At 38.6% G+C, this 18273-nt stretch overlaps 2 protein-coding genes across 8 annotated transcripts; one reads left to right on the forward strand and one right to left on the reverse strand.

The window, feature by feature from the left end:
• Nucleotides 1-18027, reverse strand: mcfd2 (multiple coagulation factor deficiency 2, ER cargo receptor complex subunit). 7 transcript variants are annotated; one of them, XR_006927955.1, is made up of 4 exons: nucleotides 15084-15243; nucleotides 14204-14396; nucleotides 570-1680; nucleotides 1-399 (listed from the first exon to the last, which is right to left on the reverse strand). XR_006927955.1 is itself a non-coding variant. In XM_046867417.1 (4 exons), the coding sequence occupies exons 2-4, from the start codon at nucleotides 17115-17117 to the stop codon at nucleotides 14265-14267; spliced, it is 465 nt and encodes a 154-aa protein (XP_046723373.1). In that variant the 5' UTR covers nucleotides 17118-17138; nucleotides 17929-18027; the 3' UTR covers nucleotides 13915-14264. The 7 variants fall into 7 exon arrangements, 5 of the variants coding, with proteins under 5 accessions (XP_046723373.1, XP_046723365.1, XP_046723357.1 ...); XM_046867417.1 differs by lacking the exons at nucleotides 1-399; nucleotides 570-1680 and adding exons at nucleotides 16945-17138; nucleotides 17929-18027 and having other exon boundaries at nucleotides 13915-14396; XM_046867409.1 differs by lacking the exons at nucleotides 1-399; nucleotides 570-1680 and adding exons at nucleotides 16945-17135; nucleotides 17929-18026 and having other exon boundaries at nucleotides 13915-14396.
• Nucleotides 10327-13788, forward strand: prop1 (PROP paired-like homeobox 1). The gene is made up of 3 exons (XM_046872812.1): nucleotides 10327-10396; nucleotides 11101-11447; nucleotides 12234-13788. The coding sequence occupies exons 1-3, from the start codon at nucleotides 10327-10329 to the stop codon at nucleotides 12630-12632; spliced, it is 816 nt and encodes a 271-aa protein (XP_046728768.1). The 3' UTR covers nucleotides 12633-13788.
• Nucleotides 18028-18273: the final 246 nt, after the last annotated feature.

Consider the following 18273-nt stretch of genomic DNA (forward strand, 5'->3'; position numbering starts at 1 on the left):
TTTTTTATCTTGCTGTTCTCTTTCCCAGAAGGATGAATCAAAAAGCGGTGACCGCTGAGTGGTCCTGGCTTCTTTCATCCCTGTCTTAAATCTCCCAGAACACTGAAGGGGGTCCAGGACCAAACCATCTTTTTCTCCCAGGGGTGATTCGTTGGACTCTCAGACTCAGACACAGATGTCTGGGTTGCTCTTGCCAGGATTTCAGCTCATGGGTAAAGTGTGTAAAATGAACATGCTCCTACGTCCAAATGAGTTTTGAATGTTTTAGTTTTAGTTTTACAATTTAAATTCAAAACCATTTTCTGGATGGACTATTCTGTGATGGACTGGTGTTCTATTCAGGCTGAAATCTGCCCCACAACTGGTGTTCCTGGGAAAGTCTCTGGATCCACTGCAACCCTGATGAGAATAAAGGAAAAGTGTTTGTGAGAAGGAAGTGTGTAAAAAGAAGTGGATTTTGGTTATTTCTTAAGGTCAGAGTAACCTTTTTTTTATCTTTTGGAGTAAGTGAGAGTGTGAGTGTGTTTTCCTCTGGGTCTTAATTACTGATATGTCTGCTCATGACCTACTGTGTAACTGAGGCTCCGCGTAGAAGTCGCTGTCTCGACCCTAGCTTTAACCATTGTTTCAAAAGCTTCAAAACAGTTCTCCAATCAGCACATGATTACAAGGACGCCTTCTACCCACACTGGGGACTGGAAGTGCCTCCACCACGTCCCAGCTCCATAAGGCTCTGCATTGCACCAGCAGCAGGAAATGACCAAACCCTGACTATGGGCTAAAAATAAGGCTTGTTGTTAGAGGAGAATAGGACCAGGAAGGCAGTAAAGTACAACAAATATTATTCACATTAAACCACTGGCCTACTGCAAACCTGAGGTGGCAAAACAAAACAAAAAAAAGCAGAATAGGGGATACAGATGGGGATACAAAGAGCAGGGTTCGAAGAAATAGGTATCTGACCAAGGCAAACCACAGAAAGCAGGGCAAGGGAAAGAAAAAATGAGTAAGCAGCGTAAGACAGCAGCTGCTTTTCTCACTTCGGTAAAAGAAACAAGAATGATACACATTCAAACCTTGAGGATCTAATTATAATCTCCAGCAAGAGCTGAGAAGCAAAAGAAATTGCTGACTGTAATTCTGTCTGTGTTTTCTTCGTCTTTTTTTCTGAGCGGCTGCTTTGCCTTTTTATATTGTTAAAAAGGGGGGAAAAAAGAAAACCTTTGCCAAGCTGTAATGTTGGCACCGAACCCAAGTCACTGCCCCCTCCTCGTTCGTTGGCAAGCTCCACGCTGCCTGGCGCTGCACAGAGCTGAGCTAAGAATGGAGCACTTCGTCGCCTCACGCAATGCGGTGTTCTGAAATTTCCTGCAGTAAAAGCCTGATCGGGAAGACACCCGTTAAAAAATGTAAGGAAAGAGCTCCAGGCTTGAGAGAAGAGAGGGAAGGAAAGGGAGGGAGGGAATGAGAGTAAAGGTAAAATAAGAAGAGGTGAAATATCTGAAATCAGAGGAGTGGAAATTGCAAATTAAAAACAAAAAATAATTGAACCATCAGAACATGTCTATATCACACCACTAGTAATACTCCCAAACCCTATTTTCCTGTCTACCTCCTAACACCCCCCCACACACACACACACACACACACACACACACACACACACACACACACACACACCTCCTTTCCTTTTTTTCTCAAACCTTGTTTTTATTTAAACTGTGGCAAGGCTCCCTCTTGCCATGTTCCCCAAACCAAGAGCTATTTCCTGCTTTACTCCCTCTTTTATATAATTATTCTACAATCTTATGTTTTCTTTTTTTTCCCTCCCCCTTTCAGCTTTCTTTTATATTGCTGCATGTTTTCATTTTGAAGCGACATCATGGCCTCTTTAGGGCAGAGGTTCTTTTTGTGGCCTGGCATACATCCACCAAGGTCAAAGTTCACCAGGGATTTAGGAGAACAGAGAAAGGAAAATATTTGAGGAGATTTTGGTTTGTTTAGAAACGCATGTAGATATACTAAAAGAAGGGCAGTATTTTCAACACTGACATCAAACAGATGTTGGAAAAATGTGTGTAAATGTGGTGGGTTGATGCTATGTTCTGCTATCAATTAGAATACTTTTTTTGTTGTTGATCTTTTCCTTTATTATTATTCAGGCTGTAATGGTTTTGTGGTTTATCAACTTGGATTCGGCTACTTTCTCTGTTGGAAGGAGCTTTGAATAAAACAGTTCGCTGTAGTTCCTTATTTTAGATTTGGTACATTGGACTTTGAGGATAAACAACCTCTTAATCAATACTCGAAAAAAGTTCTAAATATGCTGTTTCTCCATCATTGGACATGTAAAGTCTCTGGCATGGAGGAGTTGGTGTTCAATATACTGAACTCAGATGTTGAGCTAATTTTTGATTTGCTCAGAAGCACCTGGTTCCACAGCTATAGTACAACTGACTGTAGAAGACTGTAGAAAGGACATTACTCATAATCACACTCATGATATTTCTTACTCTCCAGTGTTTGTAATGTTTTAATGATTTATAGTCACACTCGTTGTGTCACCCAAATGAGCATGGGTTCCCCTTTGATTCTGGTTCCTCTCAAGGTTCCTTCCTCATACTATTTAAGGGGGTTTTTCCTTGCCAAGGTTGCTCCAGGCTTGTTTATCGGGGATAAATACACATCAATTTAAATGTAAGTCAATTTTGTTGTGTAATTCTTACATTCTGTAAAGCTGCTTTGAGACAATGTCCATCGTGAAAAAATAAACGAGTTGAATTGATCTAAATATATATAAAACAACTACCAATCTATCAATTCATATGGTGGTCATCCTAAAATGTTTGGACATTAGGGACAACAGAATGTCCCCTTCATTTTACTTAAAATAAAATGTTCTAAAATATAAGAAGTTAAATATATTGAGTCCACCCACACTGGGCAGAGAAACAAATGGTTCAAACCCAAAATGGCAACATACGAAGCTTGTAATGGTCTTTGAAAAATAAATCATTGGTCAAGAAATAAGCAAATATGAATCAATAGATAAAGCAACACAGAAAATGTAGTTTAATTACCTTTTCACTGACTTCTGAGAGCCGTATTGTTCCGTTCAATGCTGATGGCTTCAAACTATTTTGTGAATTCAGAACTGATAAAAAGTTTACATTACAAATTATAACCATTACCATGTTTTTTATCTTTTTGTATAAGAAATATATATTATATGTGTATAACTTTCCCGAAATAGTTTACTAGAGCAAAAGATAAAATGGTGGCACATGAGGTCCCAAGACTGCATTTGCTTCATTCTTCTTAGATTTTTTCAATGATTTGTTGTTCAGAATCAGAATACTTTATTGATCCCACAGGGAAATTGTTAGGTTGCAGTTGCATACAGTAAAATTTAAGTAAATATGTAAGAAATATAAAAGATTTTAAATTGAATTTCACATATCAAGTTATACTCCAAGTATCGATGCTGTACAAACAATGAATTTTATATATTTATTTAAACATACTGTATGAAATGTGTAGCAGCAGAAAAATAGATGGCAGAAAAAGTCAATGATACAGTTATACAAGTTATTGCACATGTAATAATTATTATTGCACTGAAATTATTGCACATAATTTGCCCAAAATATTAACATTATGTAAGTGTGACATGAAAATCTATAACTATATCTTTATCTATATCTTTATAACTATAACTAAATCTAAGACCATTAAAAGCATATTTTTGCTTTTTTGGGCTTGGTGCTTTGTTTACAGACAGGAGTGTAGAATTAGCATGTGTTACTCCATCAGTTAATAACTTTATATATAAACTGTATGTCTCAGATACTGGCTCTTGAATTCCATCGTACAACAGCTTTCTCGGTTACATCTATGACTGTGAAGCTGGCACTCCCGTTGACTTCATGCAGACTCCTGAGGCCATGGATTCAACACAATCGATTCATTCATGACATGTGAAGCAGGACACCTTTGTTAAGAAAAAAGATTTTGGGGCTCCCAAGTGGCATGACGGAAAAAATCATTCACCCCATCGTCAAGAGATATCATCAGCAAGTGGTGGTTGAGAGTCCGAGGGAGCAAAATTGGTCTTGCTCTCTAGAATGCGACAGACAAATTATGTTCCTTCCTTCCTTGTTTTCATCTGCTCCCTGACGTAGCATGAGTATCAGTTCAAAAGGATGCGATGACTGGCTTCATGTGTCCTGGTGAAGCTGTCATTTGATCCAGTGGGTGGGGATTGTAAAATGACCAAATTGGGAGAAAACAGAGCGGAAAAAAAAAGTTTTGCCCCAGTCAACTGTCACATGTCTTATTTTCTTTCTGCTAGTCATTTAGTACATCAAACAGAAGGTCTTATTATGCTCATATGCAAAGCATTTCATAACCACTTTGAAAACGTTGTGGCTGAATAAACCACAAAGCCACACTCAAACACGGTATTTTATGTGATACAACTAAAAGTTGTCCATTCGAATAGAAATAATTCAACCTCAAAAAAGTATGCTTGTTGTGTAACTACATGTCAGAGATGTTTGTGAACTAGGGCACAACAATATGAAATAGAAAAAGAATATTCCACTTACAAGAATTCGTTTCTTGATTTGAAGAGTTTCTTCAGTTTGAAGAATTAACATTAGGAATAAAGCATTTCATATGTTATTTGTAACGATTATGGTTCTGGAATAATGATATACACTATATGGACAAAGGTTGGTGGATGCTTATCACAAGATTTATATGTTCTACTTTTTTAAACATCCAATTCTACATTTAGTCCCCATTTTCTGTTCTAATAAATGCCATTTAAAGAAATGTACATGCTATTTAAGTGTTTGTCCTGACACATTTCCACTAACAAACACAAGTTTGTGGCTATCTGACCATAAGATTAATTTGTGGTTTTTAAACATCCCTTTCTACAATTAGTCCCCATTTTCTGTAATAACCATTACTTATAATAACCTTCACTCTTCTGGGAAGATGTTCCACAACATTTTGGAGTGTGCTTGTGCTAGGTGAGGTGTAGGGGCCTGGAGTGCAGTCATGGTTTCAATTTATCCCAAAGGTGTTCAACAGGGTTCAGGTCAGAGCTTTATAGAAGGCCATTCAAGATCTTCCACTCCATCCCATGTAAACCATATCTTCTTTAAGCTGGCATTGCGCTCATGGGACAGGAACAGGTTTGGGTCTCCTAGTTCAATTAAAAAGAAAATTGAATGGTAGGTTTCAATGGTTGAATTGTGTACCTTCAACATGTCAGATCTTTTCTTCATTTACAGATTTATAGATAAACCTAAAGAGAAGCAGCCCCATAACATGGTGCTACCACCATCATGTTTCACCATGTGTATGATATCATTTGGATGATTAGCTGTCCTGTTTTCTCTGTCAAACATATGTTGATTTATGTCTGCAAAATTTACTCATTTATTTATTTTATAAAAAGGTATTTGATGTTTTGTGTTGTTTTGTTTTGTCTTTTACTTCAGTTTTGTTGATTACTATATCAGTAGGAATATATAGTGTGCTGAAGTATAGCAAACCTGGTGCTAAAATGGCAAATGTTTGTTTTCGTGGACTTGGGGTGGGGGTTGGTGAAAAATCTCTGCCAGTTTTGACCTTGTGGAGATGATTGGCTGGTCCCCAGGAGGAAAATTGTCTGAAACTAAGCAAACACTAGAAGAGCCAAGAGGTTATGGGTAGGGTTATATTTAGTTGTAGGAGTGGTATTAATTGTCTGCTTATAAAAATAATAAAAGGTCTTCACACAAATAGTATGACAGTATTAACGTGTGTGTGTGTGTGTGTGTGTGTGTGTGTGTGTGTGTGTGTACAGTGATCTAATATAGATTATATTGCTAAATTCTGACTGAAAAGTTTTAAAGATTCCGATTTATTAACCATAAGCAATGCTCATTTTTGTGTGTTAATGTGTCAGCTATACCACACTCATACTACACCCTCCACAATACTAGTATTCTAATTATATCCTAAATGTACTATGTTCTCCATATTTTCTTTATTCTTATTATTTTCACTAAGGTCAATGCATATTTCTCTTTAAAGCTGGACCGATGGAAAAAGGTCAGTAAGAAAGGTGATCAGGTGAGACATCTCTGTTGACAAACTGCAACTGATCTCTTAGCTGTAATTAAAATAGCTCCACCTAGTGGTAAGTTAGAGAAAAATTCTCATTTTATAGTAAGAATGTAGGTAAGTGTAAAACTTTTCACCATATATATATATATATATATATATATATATATATATATATATATATATATATATATATATATATATATATAATGTATATAGAAAGGTTAGGTGTCCCAATACTTTTATATTTATATTGCACCCATGTTCTGTAGTTTGTCCGCTCCAGTGTAACAGGGACAAGAACCAAAATTACAAGCAAGATACTTTCACAATTTTTTCCGAAAGAGTGGACAACCAGCAGAACCTGAAATATATAAGGGAAGTTAAGTGAAGTCTGTTCTCTCTATTTTGGACAATATTTATTTGAACACAATTGTTTTTAGTCATAATCTAAATCCTGTAGTAATTAAAAGAAACACAGGCATAGCTATTTATTTGCTCTGTCACTGGAGATAGATGCAGACACAGCGATTTTTTTTGCTGTTAAGCTCCTCACAATGAAAGTAAGACAAACATTGTGTGTGCATGTGTGTGTGTGTGTATTGTTGGCAGGTGAGCTAGGCAGGGTGGATTTGCAGAGCTGTTGTCTGGATGCTTGTGCGGTCCAGACGGTGGCGGTGTCTTCTTTCCTGCAGGGCCACTGCACCACCTGTGTTATGCATTTTCACATGTACAGTAACAGCCCACACATACACACACACACATTTTGCACACAATTCCACACACACATTCATTTACACGCCCTGATTCTCTCTTCTGACTGGCGCACCAAACATTTGAAACTTTACTTTTATATCAGAACAAGCAGAACAAACATTATTGGAACATTCCTGTAACTGTTGGGTGGTGACATTGTGGGCATCATGCACACGAGATATGAGGGTGTAAAAGTGTTCCTTTTTTATTATCCACAAACCTGCAAAGAGAGGATGTCCTTTAGAAAGTACATAATCCTTAAAGACAACTTTTGTCTATCTGTGTATGTCCTTTGAGTCTGCACACACAGGTCACCAGTGCAGTATGGTGCAGGGGGGGAGTTGGGTTACATTCCTTCCATCAGCGCTGTGAAGCTGCCAGGCAGGTCACTCCCAGCTCAGTTCCCAACTCAAAACACTATTTATCCCGTTCTCTATCTCTCTGCTTTGCTCTCTGTCCCTCTCCTCTTCTCTCACTCTCTCTCTCTCTCTCGTTGTGCAACTTCACATGTGCTGAGTGGGCAGTGATGAAAAAGAAAACAGCAGTGCCATATGTACTCTGTGACACATGTGTCTCTCTCCCTGTTTCTGTGTGTGTGTGTGTGTGTGTGTGTGTGTGTGTGTGTGTGTGTGTATTTGTGTGTAAGACAGAGAGAAAGAGTATGAATGTGGTTAAATTTTGGCCCTCACAGGCAGAACCTCCACCCAGTACTGTTTCGGTCTGACTCAGAACTTCTTAGACTATTGGAAATTCCCAGAATTCTTCGGGCAGCCTGGCCACAGTGTTCAATCAATCCCCGTGATTCGTCTCTGGTGAAGAGAATTGCAGCCTCAGATAACTCTACCCAGTCTCTCTCTGTCTCTCTCACTCTCATTCTGACGCACACACAGCAACACGGTCTTATCAGCAATGTGGGAAGAGTCTTTGCACCAGGCGAGCACTCCATTTTTGTCACGTTGAATTATTTAAAGGTCGGGGGTGATTTCTAATTCATCTAGATCATTCCTGTTCGTATTGAAGCCACATTTTCGAATGTGACCTCCTGCCTCTATAACTTCCATAACTCCATCCCTTTTCATCTGTGCACACTGGAATAATCTGGGATTATTTACAAGATAAATATACAAGCACAAAATGGGTAGCGTTACACAGGACATGCTTGGAAGACTCCATGTGTAGGAAAAATCTGTTCAATCATGCAGCAAAGTGGCCTTAATTTCACATTCCAGCTGGTCAGAATCAGAAGCTTACCAGATGTACATGGTATAATGTAACTGGACTGCAATTCAATTTGACACACAAGAAAAAGCAAATCCACCGAACCACTTTATGTATATAATGACTAAATAAAACATATCGACTCGACACTGGGCCATGCAGGTGGAAGAGTGAAAGATTATGGAGGTGAATACGGCAAGATAAACAGTAGTGTGGATGAGGCTGATGGAAGGCAGACGGCGCTGGCCGACCCTACTCCTCACATCGCACTCAGATGACACACAGGCTGCGTCACTCAAAGTTAAACTGTGAACAGAATCGCTCCATTGTACTAGTCACCCACTGCTTTATTCTGGTTTAGTCCCTTGCCAACTATTTGTTCATGCATCATGAAAATCTAGACTTAACAGCCTTGTACTCATCAAACCCTTTATTTATAGAGTTCATGCGACAGAAACAGGGACGATTTCACAGGGCATATCCGAAGTGATGTCAATAGTCTGTTCATCACAGGCAAAGAATGGATAAATATCTAAAATATTCAAATTCCCTGCTGTCGAAATGGAGCTTTGAGAAAGGATATCTCAGAACGTTCAGAATTGGTCAATTCAATATGAAAATTAGGCTACAATTAGATCATGATGACTGCATGTGTGAGAACCGTGTTTAGAATAGAATAGCCTTTGTCACATATACATTACAGCACAGTGAAATTTTTTTTTCCACATATACCAGCTTGTTCAGCTTCAACCCCCGACCTTTTGATCAGTATCCCAGCACCTTAACCACTGAGCTACCACTCTCCCTCTATCCTTAATACGGAGCATTTACACACACTCACTGGTATGGATTGACGAATTCTGGATAGGATCATGTGGCTTAGGGGTTCTCAGGCCTTTTATCCATCTATATAAGACAATAAACCATAATCCTTCCCATGTATTAGAGAATATTTCCCATATCCTAGCTAGAAATGTGTTAAAGCTTGATTTGTGTATTTGGTATTTTTTTCCAAATTAAGAAAATAAAGTATGCTTTAGCTCTTTATCTTGGATTTATTCTGTCCTGGTAAGGTAGGATTCTGACTTTTGGGTATTAGTAGACTTGAATGTGGACATTTGTCCCAAGAACTGGGACCCCTGACTTTATCAGTCATATGTGTTTTTTTCTCAAATTTGTTACCACAAATTTGGAGGCACACAATAGTACATGTCTTATGATGTCACAAAGTCAGCTCAATTAAGACTTTTATGGAATGGAGTAAAAGAGAGTGTGCTGTAAAGCGCTGACCTTGACCCTGCTGACCAACCTCTGAATGAGCACAAATCTCCATAAGCACACTCCAAAATCTAGTAGAACATCTTCCCAGAATAGTGAAGGTTATTAAAAGTAATGGTTATTACAGTAAATGGGGACTAATTGTAGAAAGGGATGTTCTAAAACCACAAATGAATCTTATGGTCAGATAGCCACAAACTTGTGTTTGTTAGTGGAATGTGTCAGGACAAAGACTTAAATGGCATGTACATTTCTTTAAGTGGACGTTAACAAATTCTGCTTTCAGTTAGACACTATTTGCATTATTGATTTGTAAAATATCTTCTTAGAACCATTGCGACCACTAATTAGAGAAGCCTTTGTGTAGTGTAAACTGATTAATAGTTCAAAAAAGTGTTTTTGTTCTGGTTAGTAACATCAGTAGATACCGTTATAACGTTATATTTAGGGAGGTGGTAGCTCAGTGGTTACTGCTCAGAAGGTTGGGGGTTCAAGCGCCAGTATCAGCATGGTGCGAATCTTGGGGCCCTTGAGCAAGGCCCCTAAATATCTGTGCTCCAGTGGGGCCAGGATATACAAAGAAATAATTTCCCTGTGGGATCAATAAAGTATAATAAAAAATAAAAGTACACTTGTTTCATGCAGCGTGTGAATGAATATAGAACCTACAGATAATATTTTGTGCAAAATGCTTCTTCAACACTTACACAGAAATCAGTCTGATAAATATTGTTCTTTTACTAGTCTTTTGTTATAAAAGTGGCAAGTATTCAAAAACCTAAAAAGAAATCCATTTAAAATGTTATTATGCATTGAATTAGTGCATTTTGGAGCAAGAGAACAGGTAACGAGGGGTGTGAATGCTCAATGATGTCACTGCGGGTGGTCATGAAAAAGTTCAGGTAAGCCCACCGTGTCACTCCTCATACCCGAAAGACTCAGAGAGGACCGGTCATGGAACATGCAAAACCTCATGCACAGTTCTCCGACGTGTATTCTGAAGTCATCGTCAGCTCAAGTGCAGGTACGAATGCGTTATTAACAGTTTTTGAATGTGGGTTTTAATAGTGCGCTTTCAAACTTTTTTTTCAAACTCGAATCCATCTACAGTGATGCTTCATGTACTTGATGTGCCTCTGGCTCAGCACGTTCTTCTTAGTATATGTATGAATATATATATTACATGGTACCAGTAGACATCAGTTCATAAATATAAAAATGTGAAGAATCTATATACAGTTTATATTTACATAAATTACATGAAAACACGATGCTGTGTCTTTAAGGTTTTTTTCTATTCAAACACTTTAATATTCATGAATTTGGCTTTTTTTGCTGCTTGTATATACTTTTTTTTTAAACAATCAGTTAAACACAGCAATCTGGAAGATAATTAAACTTAGATTAGATTAAGTCCAGCACTGCCTTTCCTCTACCTCCCATACTGACATTGTGAGAAGAAAACTTCCATCCAAGTTGTGTGATTTGACAAATTAGTCATTCTTTTTTCCCAACTTTTGTTCGCTTAATCTCGTCTCAATCCTTTGGCCTCTGCTATCCCTCTCTCTCACGATATAGAGTTTAAGCAGCAAAGCCTACAGCCGATTGGGTTCCTGGCCTTTTGTTAGGAAACGTTAATGCTCTTAAACCCTTTCCCCCTCGGAGAGCTGCCATTTCGTTGAAAAGTGTTTTTTTGCAAACCAAATTCCTCCAAAGTTGTGTGATGAATCTCAATCCATCTCGTAACCAGAGAGGAGTGTGTACACAGATATTTTTTTCTTTCAAGAACATCTGTGACACAAAGGTTAAACTTTTCCCAGTTTCTCCTCTTCACTTTGTTGAATGCAGATGTTCAGGGTCCTCCTAAGAAGGAGTCCTCAGGGCCTGAAAGCAGTGGGGATGTGGCGGGTCGAGTTAGACTCCACCCATCTCCATCTCGCAGGAGACATCGAACCACCTTCAGCCATGAACAGCTGGAGCAGCTGGAGATAGCCTTCAGACACAACCACTACCCTGACATCTACTGCCGCGAGGAGCTGGCTCAGCAAACTAAACTCAATGAGGCCCGCATCCAGGTCAGAGCATTTCACGTTTATCCAGATATATTTTAGCTGCAGTATATGAGACCCCTTTTTAAAAAAAATTATCGAACAATCCCCTCCCAAAAATACTCTACATGAACTATGGACACCTGGCCATAAGGACGACATTTGCTTTTTGACCATCTCATTCCACATTTAGACTCTGTCTGTCCGTCTGTCTGTCAACATATTCACTAGATTTTGGTGTTAATTCAGCCACAAGGACGTTTGTAAAGTCAGGTACTGTTGTAGGGTAAGGAGGCCTGAGCTGCAGTCAGTGTTCTAATTCATCCCGAAGATTAAAGCTCTATAGCAGGCCACTCAAGATCTTCCACTTCAATGCAGGTAAAACCATGGAACTGGCTTTGTGCACAGGAGCACTGTCATGCTGGAACATGCGTGGGTCTCTTAGCTCAAGTGAGGGTGAAAATTTAATGCTACTACTGTAAATTCAAAGACATCCTTCAGTATACAATTGTGGGCCTCCGACAGTTTGGGGAAGAATAAAATATGCTGGAAAAGTCAGGTGTCTCAATATTTTTGTTTACATATATTGTAATCTATTGCCATTCTTGCTAAGCTAGAAATAACACAAAACTGGGCATGCTGGTAAAGTAAACTAATCAATGGTAAAGCAGAGAGATACACATATTTATACACTTTATAGACAATACAAATTATATTGCAAAAGGTGAATTTTCTAGTATGATTAATCTTATAGATATTTATTTAAAGTAATTGCCTCAGCTCCCTAGTCTCTCACCCCTCCCTTCTCTCCAGGTTTGGTTCCAGAACCGTCGTGCCAAGCAACGGAAACAGGAGCGGGCCACTCAGAAATCCCTGCAAGGAGGTATGCTGCCAGGACGTGGGGTTCTCCCAACACACTTCTCCCAAAGTGCACGTGCTGGTATAGCAAGACAGTACCAGTGCTCTCATTCCCTGCCACACATACCCAAATTTTCAGCAGTGCTGCCCTCTGCTGATTTCTCACCACACACAGCAGCCAGTACTCAGCTGGCCTGTGCTTCAGGTCCCACTGCAGCCCAGCCTTCCAGACAACACGAGGACTGGTACTGTCAGCTGAGGCACATTGGAGGTCCGACCACTAGCCTGCCCCATGCCTCTGTGTTTTCCCTGACCTCTGTGCCTGCTCTGGAGCCAACTGTGCATTGGAACTAGACAAGAGCGAAGACCTAAATTCTTTTATTTAGATTTTTTTAGTTTATATTCCAGGTTCAATTAGGTTAATGACTGATTTAAAAGTCTGTGTTTTGTGTGTTCGTGTGTTCACATCTACACAATTTCTCCAATTTAATGTCCAGGCAAAAAATGAAGGAAATATTTTCACACATTTTTATTACAGCTCTTGAAGTTATCTGTATGCATTCTTTCAAAAAAAAAAAAAAAAACGACAACAACAAAAACTAATAATTCACACTTCATTCATAATCCCAGAAGAACTGACATTTGAAAATATAATAAATCAGTAAAAACTCTCGTTGACATTCTGAATAATCTGGTTTCACTAGGTTGGTGTTTGGTCTTGTAGAAATTCATTTTTCATGTGTTCTTAAACAAAGCTACATTTCATATGATCGTATATTTACACAATTTAACCCATACATTTGCTTAGACATCAAATGTCAGGCCTTTTAATAGCAATAAATTAGACTTGGTATATGGTGACTGTTGTCTATTCTCCCTGCTCACAAATAAACTCAAGTAAAGTCGAGATTCTAAACAGCAGCAGCAACAATACATGACAAGAATATGACAGGATTGGATTACATTCGAGTTGTTTAACAGAAAAAAAACAAACAAAAAAAAGTAGTCTAGAAAAAGTACCTTCATCACCCTTAACTGTTCTTTAATAAACAATGATATACCTAAGTCTGAAATTCCTATTCCCATTTACTGCTAGAATATGCTGCACAATACAAATTAGTAGCTTCCTGGTCTCCTATTTATTATTTTTTATCCTGTTTATTTGTTCAAAAAGCAAGAACAGGTTCTGGCTTAGCAATGTGATGGATATGGCTGCTTGGGGATTTTTACATCCAATTTCAAGCTAGCTGCTGGTTATCAACATTAAAGCCAGGAAAGTTTCAAGCTTGACAAAAAAACATCAGAACTGGGATTTTAATAGTTATTTCATATCACGGTTTCTTATTAAGTAAACTACTTAAAATACCCATGGAATGTATAAAGGATTACATTGAAAAGTTATTAATCTTGACAATAGTTAATCAACACAAAATTAATAGGTTTTTTTTTTCAGCAAGGAAAAGAAAAAAAATACTCCCTCCATTATTTTACATTCGAAATGTTGCCTTAAGATACACTAAAGCAAAAATAATAATAAAGGGGAACTTTTTTCCCAGCAGATACATTTGGCAGCTTCATTCTGACCCAATTGAAAACAAATTCAGACCTCATAGATCTCAGGACTTAATACAATCTGTTTAACTTCATCCCACATTTTATTTGTTTAAAGTTTATATATGATCAGTCCAATCCTGGACGGAGATGACAGCTGTATTGTTGAACTGGAAGTGCTTTAGGAGTTTAATTAAAAGAATTAGAAGAAATGTGTTGAATCAAAAAAAAAGAAAAAAGAAAATTGAGTGCGCTCAGGGTCGCTTAGTCTAATGGACACTGTAACTTTGCTGTGTATGTGAAATGCATACACCCAAATCACTGATACCATTCAATTAGAGGTAATCAGAGCTAGTATCACAGTAAGGCAGCACACACACACACACACACACACGCACACACGCACGCACGCACACACCTCCAATGCCCTGACTGTTACTGAAGAGATTTCGCAAACTCGGCATAGTCGATGTAGCCATCATTGTTTTTGTCATCATCCCGAAGGACCTGATCGATAATATTGATGAGGTCCTGCTCTTTCATTGGTGGGCTGTTCTCACCCTTCTCCTAGAAACCAGGAAGACATGACAGTAGGTGAGAATCATGTTTAAATGCTGAAACTCTTTGCCAGTGATTTTATATAATTTGTGTGCAAACACACACACACACACTAATTCTGTTTGTTTGATGTGCATGTCAATCATCTGCAGGTTTAAAAACAATATATAATAAATAAACAGACCTGACAAAACAAAACAGGTCAATAAACAACAGTATGAAAGAATAAGCCGTTTTACTACTACTGTATTCCAAGTTATTACAAGGCCTTGTTAAATATGAGGAAATTACCATACACAATTAATTAATTAGTGCTTGGCTTAGTGGTTAGGGCATTAGACGTTGGAGCAGAAGGTTGCGAGTTCTAATCCCAACCATACCAAGTCACTCCTGGGCCCATAACTGCTCATTTGTATGAATGAAATAAATGTAAGTCGCTCTGGCTAAGGGCATCTGGCAAAATGCCAGAAAAAAACAATTCTAGATAGATAGATAGATAGATCTTTTACTCTCTCTCATTCTCTAAATATACATACATGAACTGTCATTTGTCAAGACTGACAGTGATGAGTCAGTACACGCAGCTGAATCTCACCCTCCCTGTTAGGATTAGCTAATGACATGGTGGCGCAGGCGTGTGAACATTACGTTAGCAAACAGCAGTGAGTGTAAAAAAAAAAGCTTTAAACCACCCACCTCCTTGTGTACATGTGTAATAGCAGTGGCGAGCTCAAGCCCATCGAGCAGGTTATTACCGTCGTAGTCGTGCATTTTGAAATAGTGAAGCTGCAGTTCTTGAGGGGTCATATCCGCCTCGGGCTTGTCGATCACGCCGTCTAAATGCTCCATGATGTGGCTAAATGGCAGAACAGGTGCATTAACAAATGGTGTCTGTTTTCAGTACAGACAATAAAGTAAGCGTGTGTGTGTGTTTTACACAGTGTAACATTTGTACAGTTACTTCCTAAGTGTTAGAACGCATCAGTGTGCATTACACCCTTGTTATAAAAGGAATCATTTTACTTTATGTTCATAGTGTCCAGGCAAAGAACAGTCCAGCATTTTGTTACTTTGCAGCTTGTTTTGCACCAAGGTCATTTTGTAAAGGGATCAAAGTCCTATTTTAATACAAATATAACACCAAGACCTTGTGTTACATGCGAGATCACAGTCACCCTTAATTATTCAGCACTCAATCTGTTACAAAAAGTCATTTATTAGACACATCGATTGTTAAAAATAGATAAAACCAAAGTTAAAAACAAAAAAACAAGTAGCTGCGTGTTTGAATGGAATTTAGTGAACCTGTTACCAACCAGCTGTGTTGCACATCAGGTCACTGATTGAAAATAAGCAGTGTTTATAAAGTATGTGAAAGATGCATGAAGCAGAAATCCAATTTTAAGGAGGTTCCAGTACATCCGTGTACACACATTTACATGCTCATTTTATGCATCCGAGTAATTTAGCGTAGCCAATCCACCTACGTATATTTTAGGAGGTGTGAGGGAACTCAAGAAGCCACAGGACACCTACACAGACGGGAGGAGAAAATGCAAAAGTCCATGCAGTATTCAAGCTATGGGTCACGGAGCTGTGACAGGGCAACCAACTGCACACTATGCCTCTTGTTAATCAGTTATTCAGATATTTATTTATTCATTATACAACCCGAATTCCTAAATGAAGAAACCCTATATTTAATTGACAACAGGTCAGTAAGATGATTGGGAATAAATAGTATATCTTAGATCGGCAGAGTCTCTCAGAAGTAAAGATGGGCAGAGCTTCACCAATCTGTGAAAGACTGTGTCTACAAATTGTGGAAGAATTTCAGAATAAACATTAAATTGCAAAACAATTGATTATCTCTTCAAATAATAGCATCCAAATTTTCCAAGAATCTGAAGAAATCTCCATGCACAAGTGAAAAAGGGGCAAAAATTTATAGTGATGCCCGTGATCTTCAACCCTCAGGTGGCACTGCTTTTAAAACGGTCATGATTCTGTAATGGAAATCACTGCATGGGCTCATTAACACCTCCAGAATGCATTGTCTGTGAACACAGTTTGACATGTCTGTCGCAAATGTAGGTTAAATTTTTATCATAGAAAGAAGAAGGCATGAGTGAACATGATCTAGAAACGCCACCATCCTCTCTGGGTCGAAGCTTAATTAAAATGTACTAAAGTGCAAAATTGTTCTGTGGTCAGACAATTTTTTATTTTCATTTTTATTTGGAAATCATGGACACCATGTCCTTCAGACTAAAGAGGAGAGGGACCATCTGACTTCAGTTAAAAAAAAAAATGCATCTCAGCGTATAGGAGTGCGTTTATGCCTGTGGAATGAGAGGCTTCAACACTTGGAAAGTCTCCATCAATGCTGAAACTTCACAAAGCAAAATGTTGCCTGCTGTCTTCCATAGTCAACAGTGAAGGAAGAGAGGATGGAAGGGAGGAAGTTAAGCAGGCAGGCAGGCAGACAGACATTAATCTTAGTGTTGAGACAAGCTTTCACACCACTTGAGCAGAAAAGATTGGAGGGGAAACTCACTCTTTGTCCTGCACCATGTTCTTGTCCAGGCGGGTGATGGGAGGTTGAGGGTCTCTTTGATGATCCCCGACCCCTTGACCATGATGTTCTCCATGTGAGTGAACATGAAGCACACAGCAGGACAGCAGTAGTAGCAGCAGGCAGCTCTGTAGCTGCCCCTTTGTGAAGCCCATGATAATTGTGATGATGTACTGCTGAAAGAAAAATGGGCATTATATATGACAACACCACCTTTATCTTCCCAAGACCCTTTTTAATGGGCCATGAAGCTGTTAGACGGGAACCCACTGTGCCACTGTGCCACTTGTTAATCAGTTAAGCATTGATTTATTTGTTGTGTGTATTACATCTGTATTTCCTTCTAGAAATGACCCATCTTGCATGTCCTTTGACCATGTCCATATATCATAATATGATGTCATAATATGAAACGTCACTAAGCAAAATGTTGCCTTGTATAGTGAACACTGAAGAGAGAAAGAAAATAAAGACCATTTCTGGAGCATTTTAATAGTCTTGAAATGAGTATCTACAGGTTTTTGACAGGTTAATATAATTCAACAATTATCAACATTGATGTCATACTAGATCTTAAGATCAACCGCGCTTAAGTTCAAAAGTGTGTATAAATGAGTGCATTGCAATCCAGATGTTTCAATCATTTCTGCTTAAATCAACCTGTTTATTTGCACAAATGAAACACAAAACAAGTGATCATCTGCATTTCTCCTGAAGCCACACATCTACAATAAACCCCAAATAAACAGCGGCACAAGCAAAAACTGTGAGTTATTAAACACATTCGGCAATTAAAAAAATATGAATTTTAATAAATATACTTTTTTTGCGTGCATATTCCTCGTAGAAAGATCGTAACTCACATTCCCTCTCCTGTTTCACCTGAAGGTCGGGTACAATCATGAACTGGTTGCAGATTTGAACATAAAAGTAATCAGTAAAACATCACTACCATACTGACTGTACCTTTATAGTCCACTTCGCTTGCCGTAATTCTCTTTCCCCTTCTGGACACGACAGCTAAATCTGATTGGATGCTCAGTAGCGTATCGTTCCGGTACAAACTCCACCATGCTCTTTTTTTTCCCTAACAAATAGCCCGCCTTTTTTTAACTATGATTGGTCAGAAGTTTGTACGTACGACAAGCTGATTGGACAATTTGGATTGCCGTCGAAGAAATTTTAGCCAATTGGAGCGCAACAAAACGGAGAATCGCTTTGGAGGTGGTGAAAGGGGGCGGGGTTAGAAGTTACTACGACTGTCCCTTTTCAATGGTTTGGTGGCTCGTTTTATAAATAAGCAAATACACG

The sequence above is a fragment of the Silurus meridionalis genome, chromosome 2, assembly GCF_014805685.1.
Source record: "Silurus meridionalis isolate SWU-2019-XX chromosome 2, ASM1480568v1, whole genome shotgun sequence".
In the NCBI taxonomy this organism is placed as follows: Eukaryota; Metazoa; Chordata; class Actinopteri; order Siluriformes; family Siluridae; genus Silurus; species Silurus meridionalis.

What these genes read in the sequence shown, in the direction of transcription:
- prop1 (XM_046872812.1), top strand. Translation starts at nt 10,327, where the DNA reads ATGGAACATGCAAAACCTCATGCACAGTTCTCCGACGTGTATTCTGAA. An exon ending in CATCGTCAGCTCAAGTGCAG is followed by an intron (nt 10,397 to 11,100) that starts GTACGAATGCGT and finishes TTGTGTGATGAA; the next exon opens with TCTCAATCCATCTCGTAACC. An exon ending in TCAATGAGGCCCGCATCCAG is followed by an intron (nt 11,448 to 12,233) that starts GTCAGAGCATTT and finishes CCTTCTCTCCAG; the next exon opens with GTTTGGTTCCAGAACCGTCG.
- mcfd2 (XM_046867380.1), bottom strand. An exon ending in AACATGGTGCAGGACAAAGA is followed by an intron (nt 15,244 to 16,944) that starts GTGAGTTTCCCC and finishes TCTGCCATTTAG; the next exon opens with CCACATCATGGAGCATTTAG. An exon ending in TTACACATGTACACAAGGAG is followed by an intron (nt 14,397 to 15,083) that starts GTGGGTGGTTTA and finishes CCTGGTTTCTAG; the next exon opens with GAGAAGGGTGAGAACAGCCC.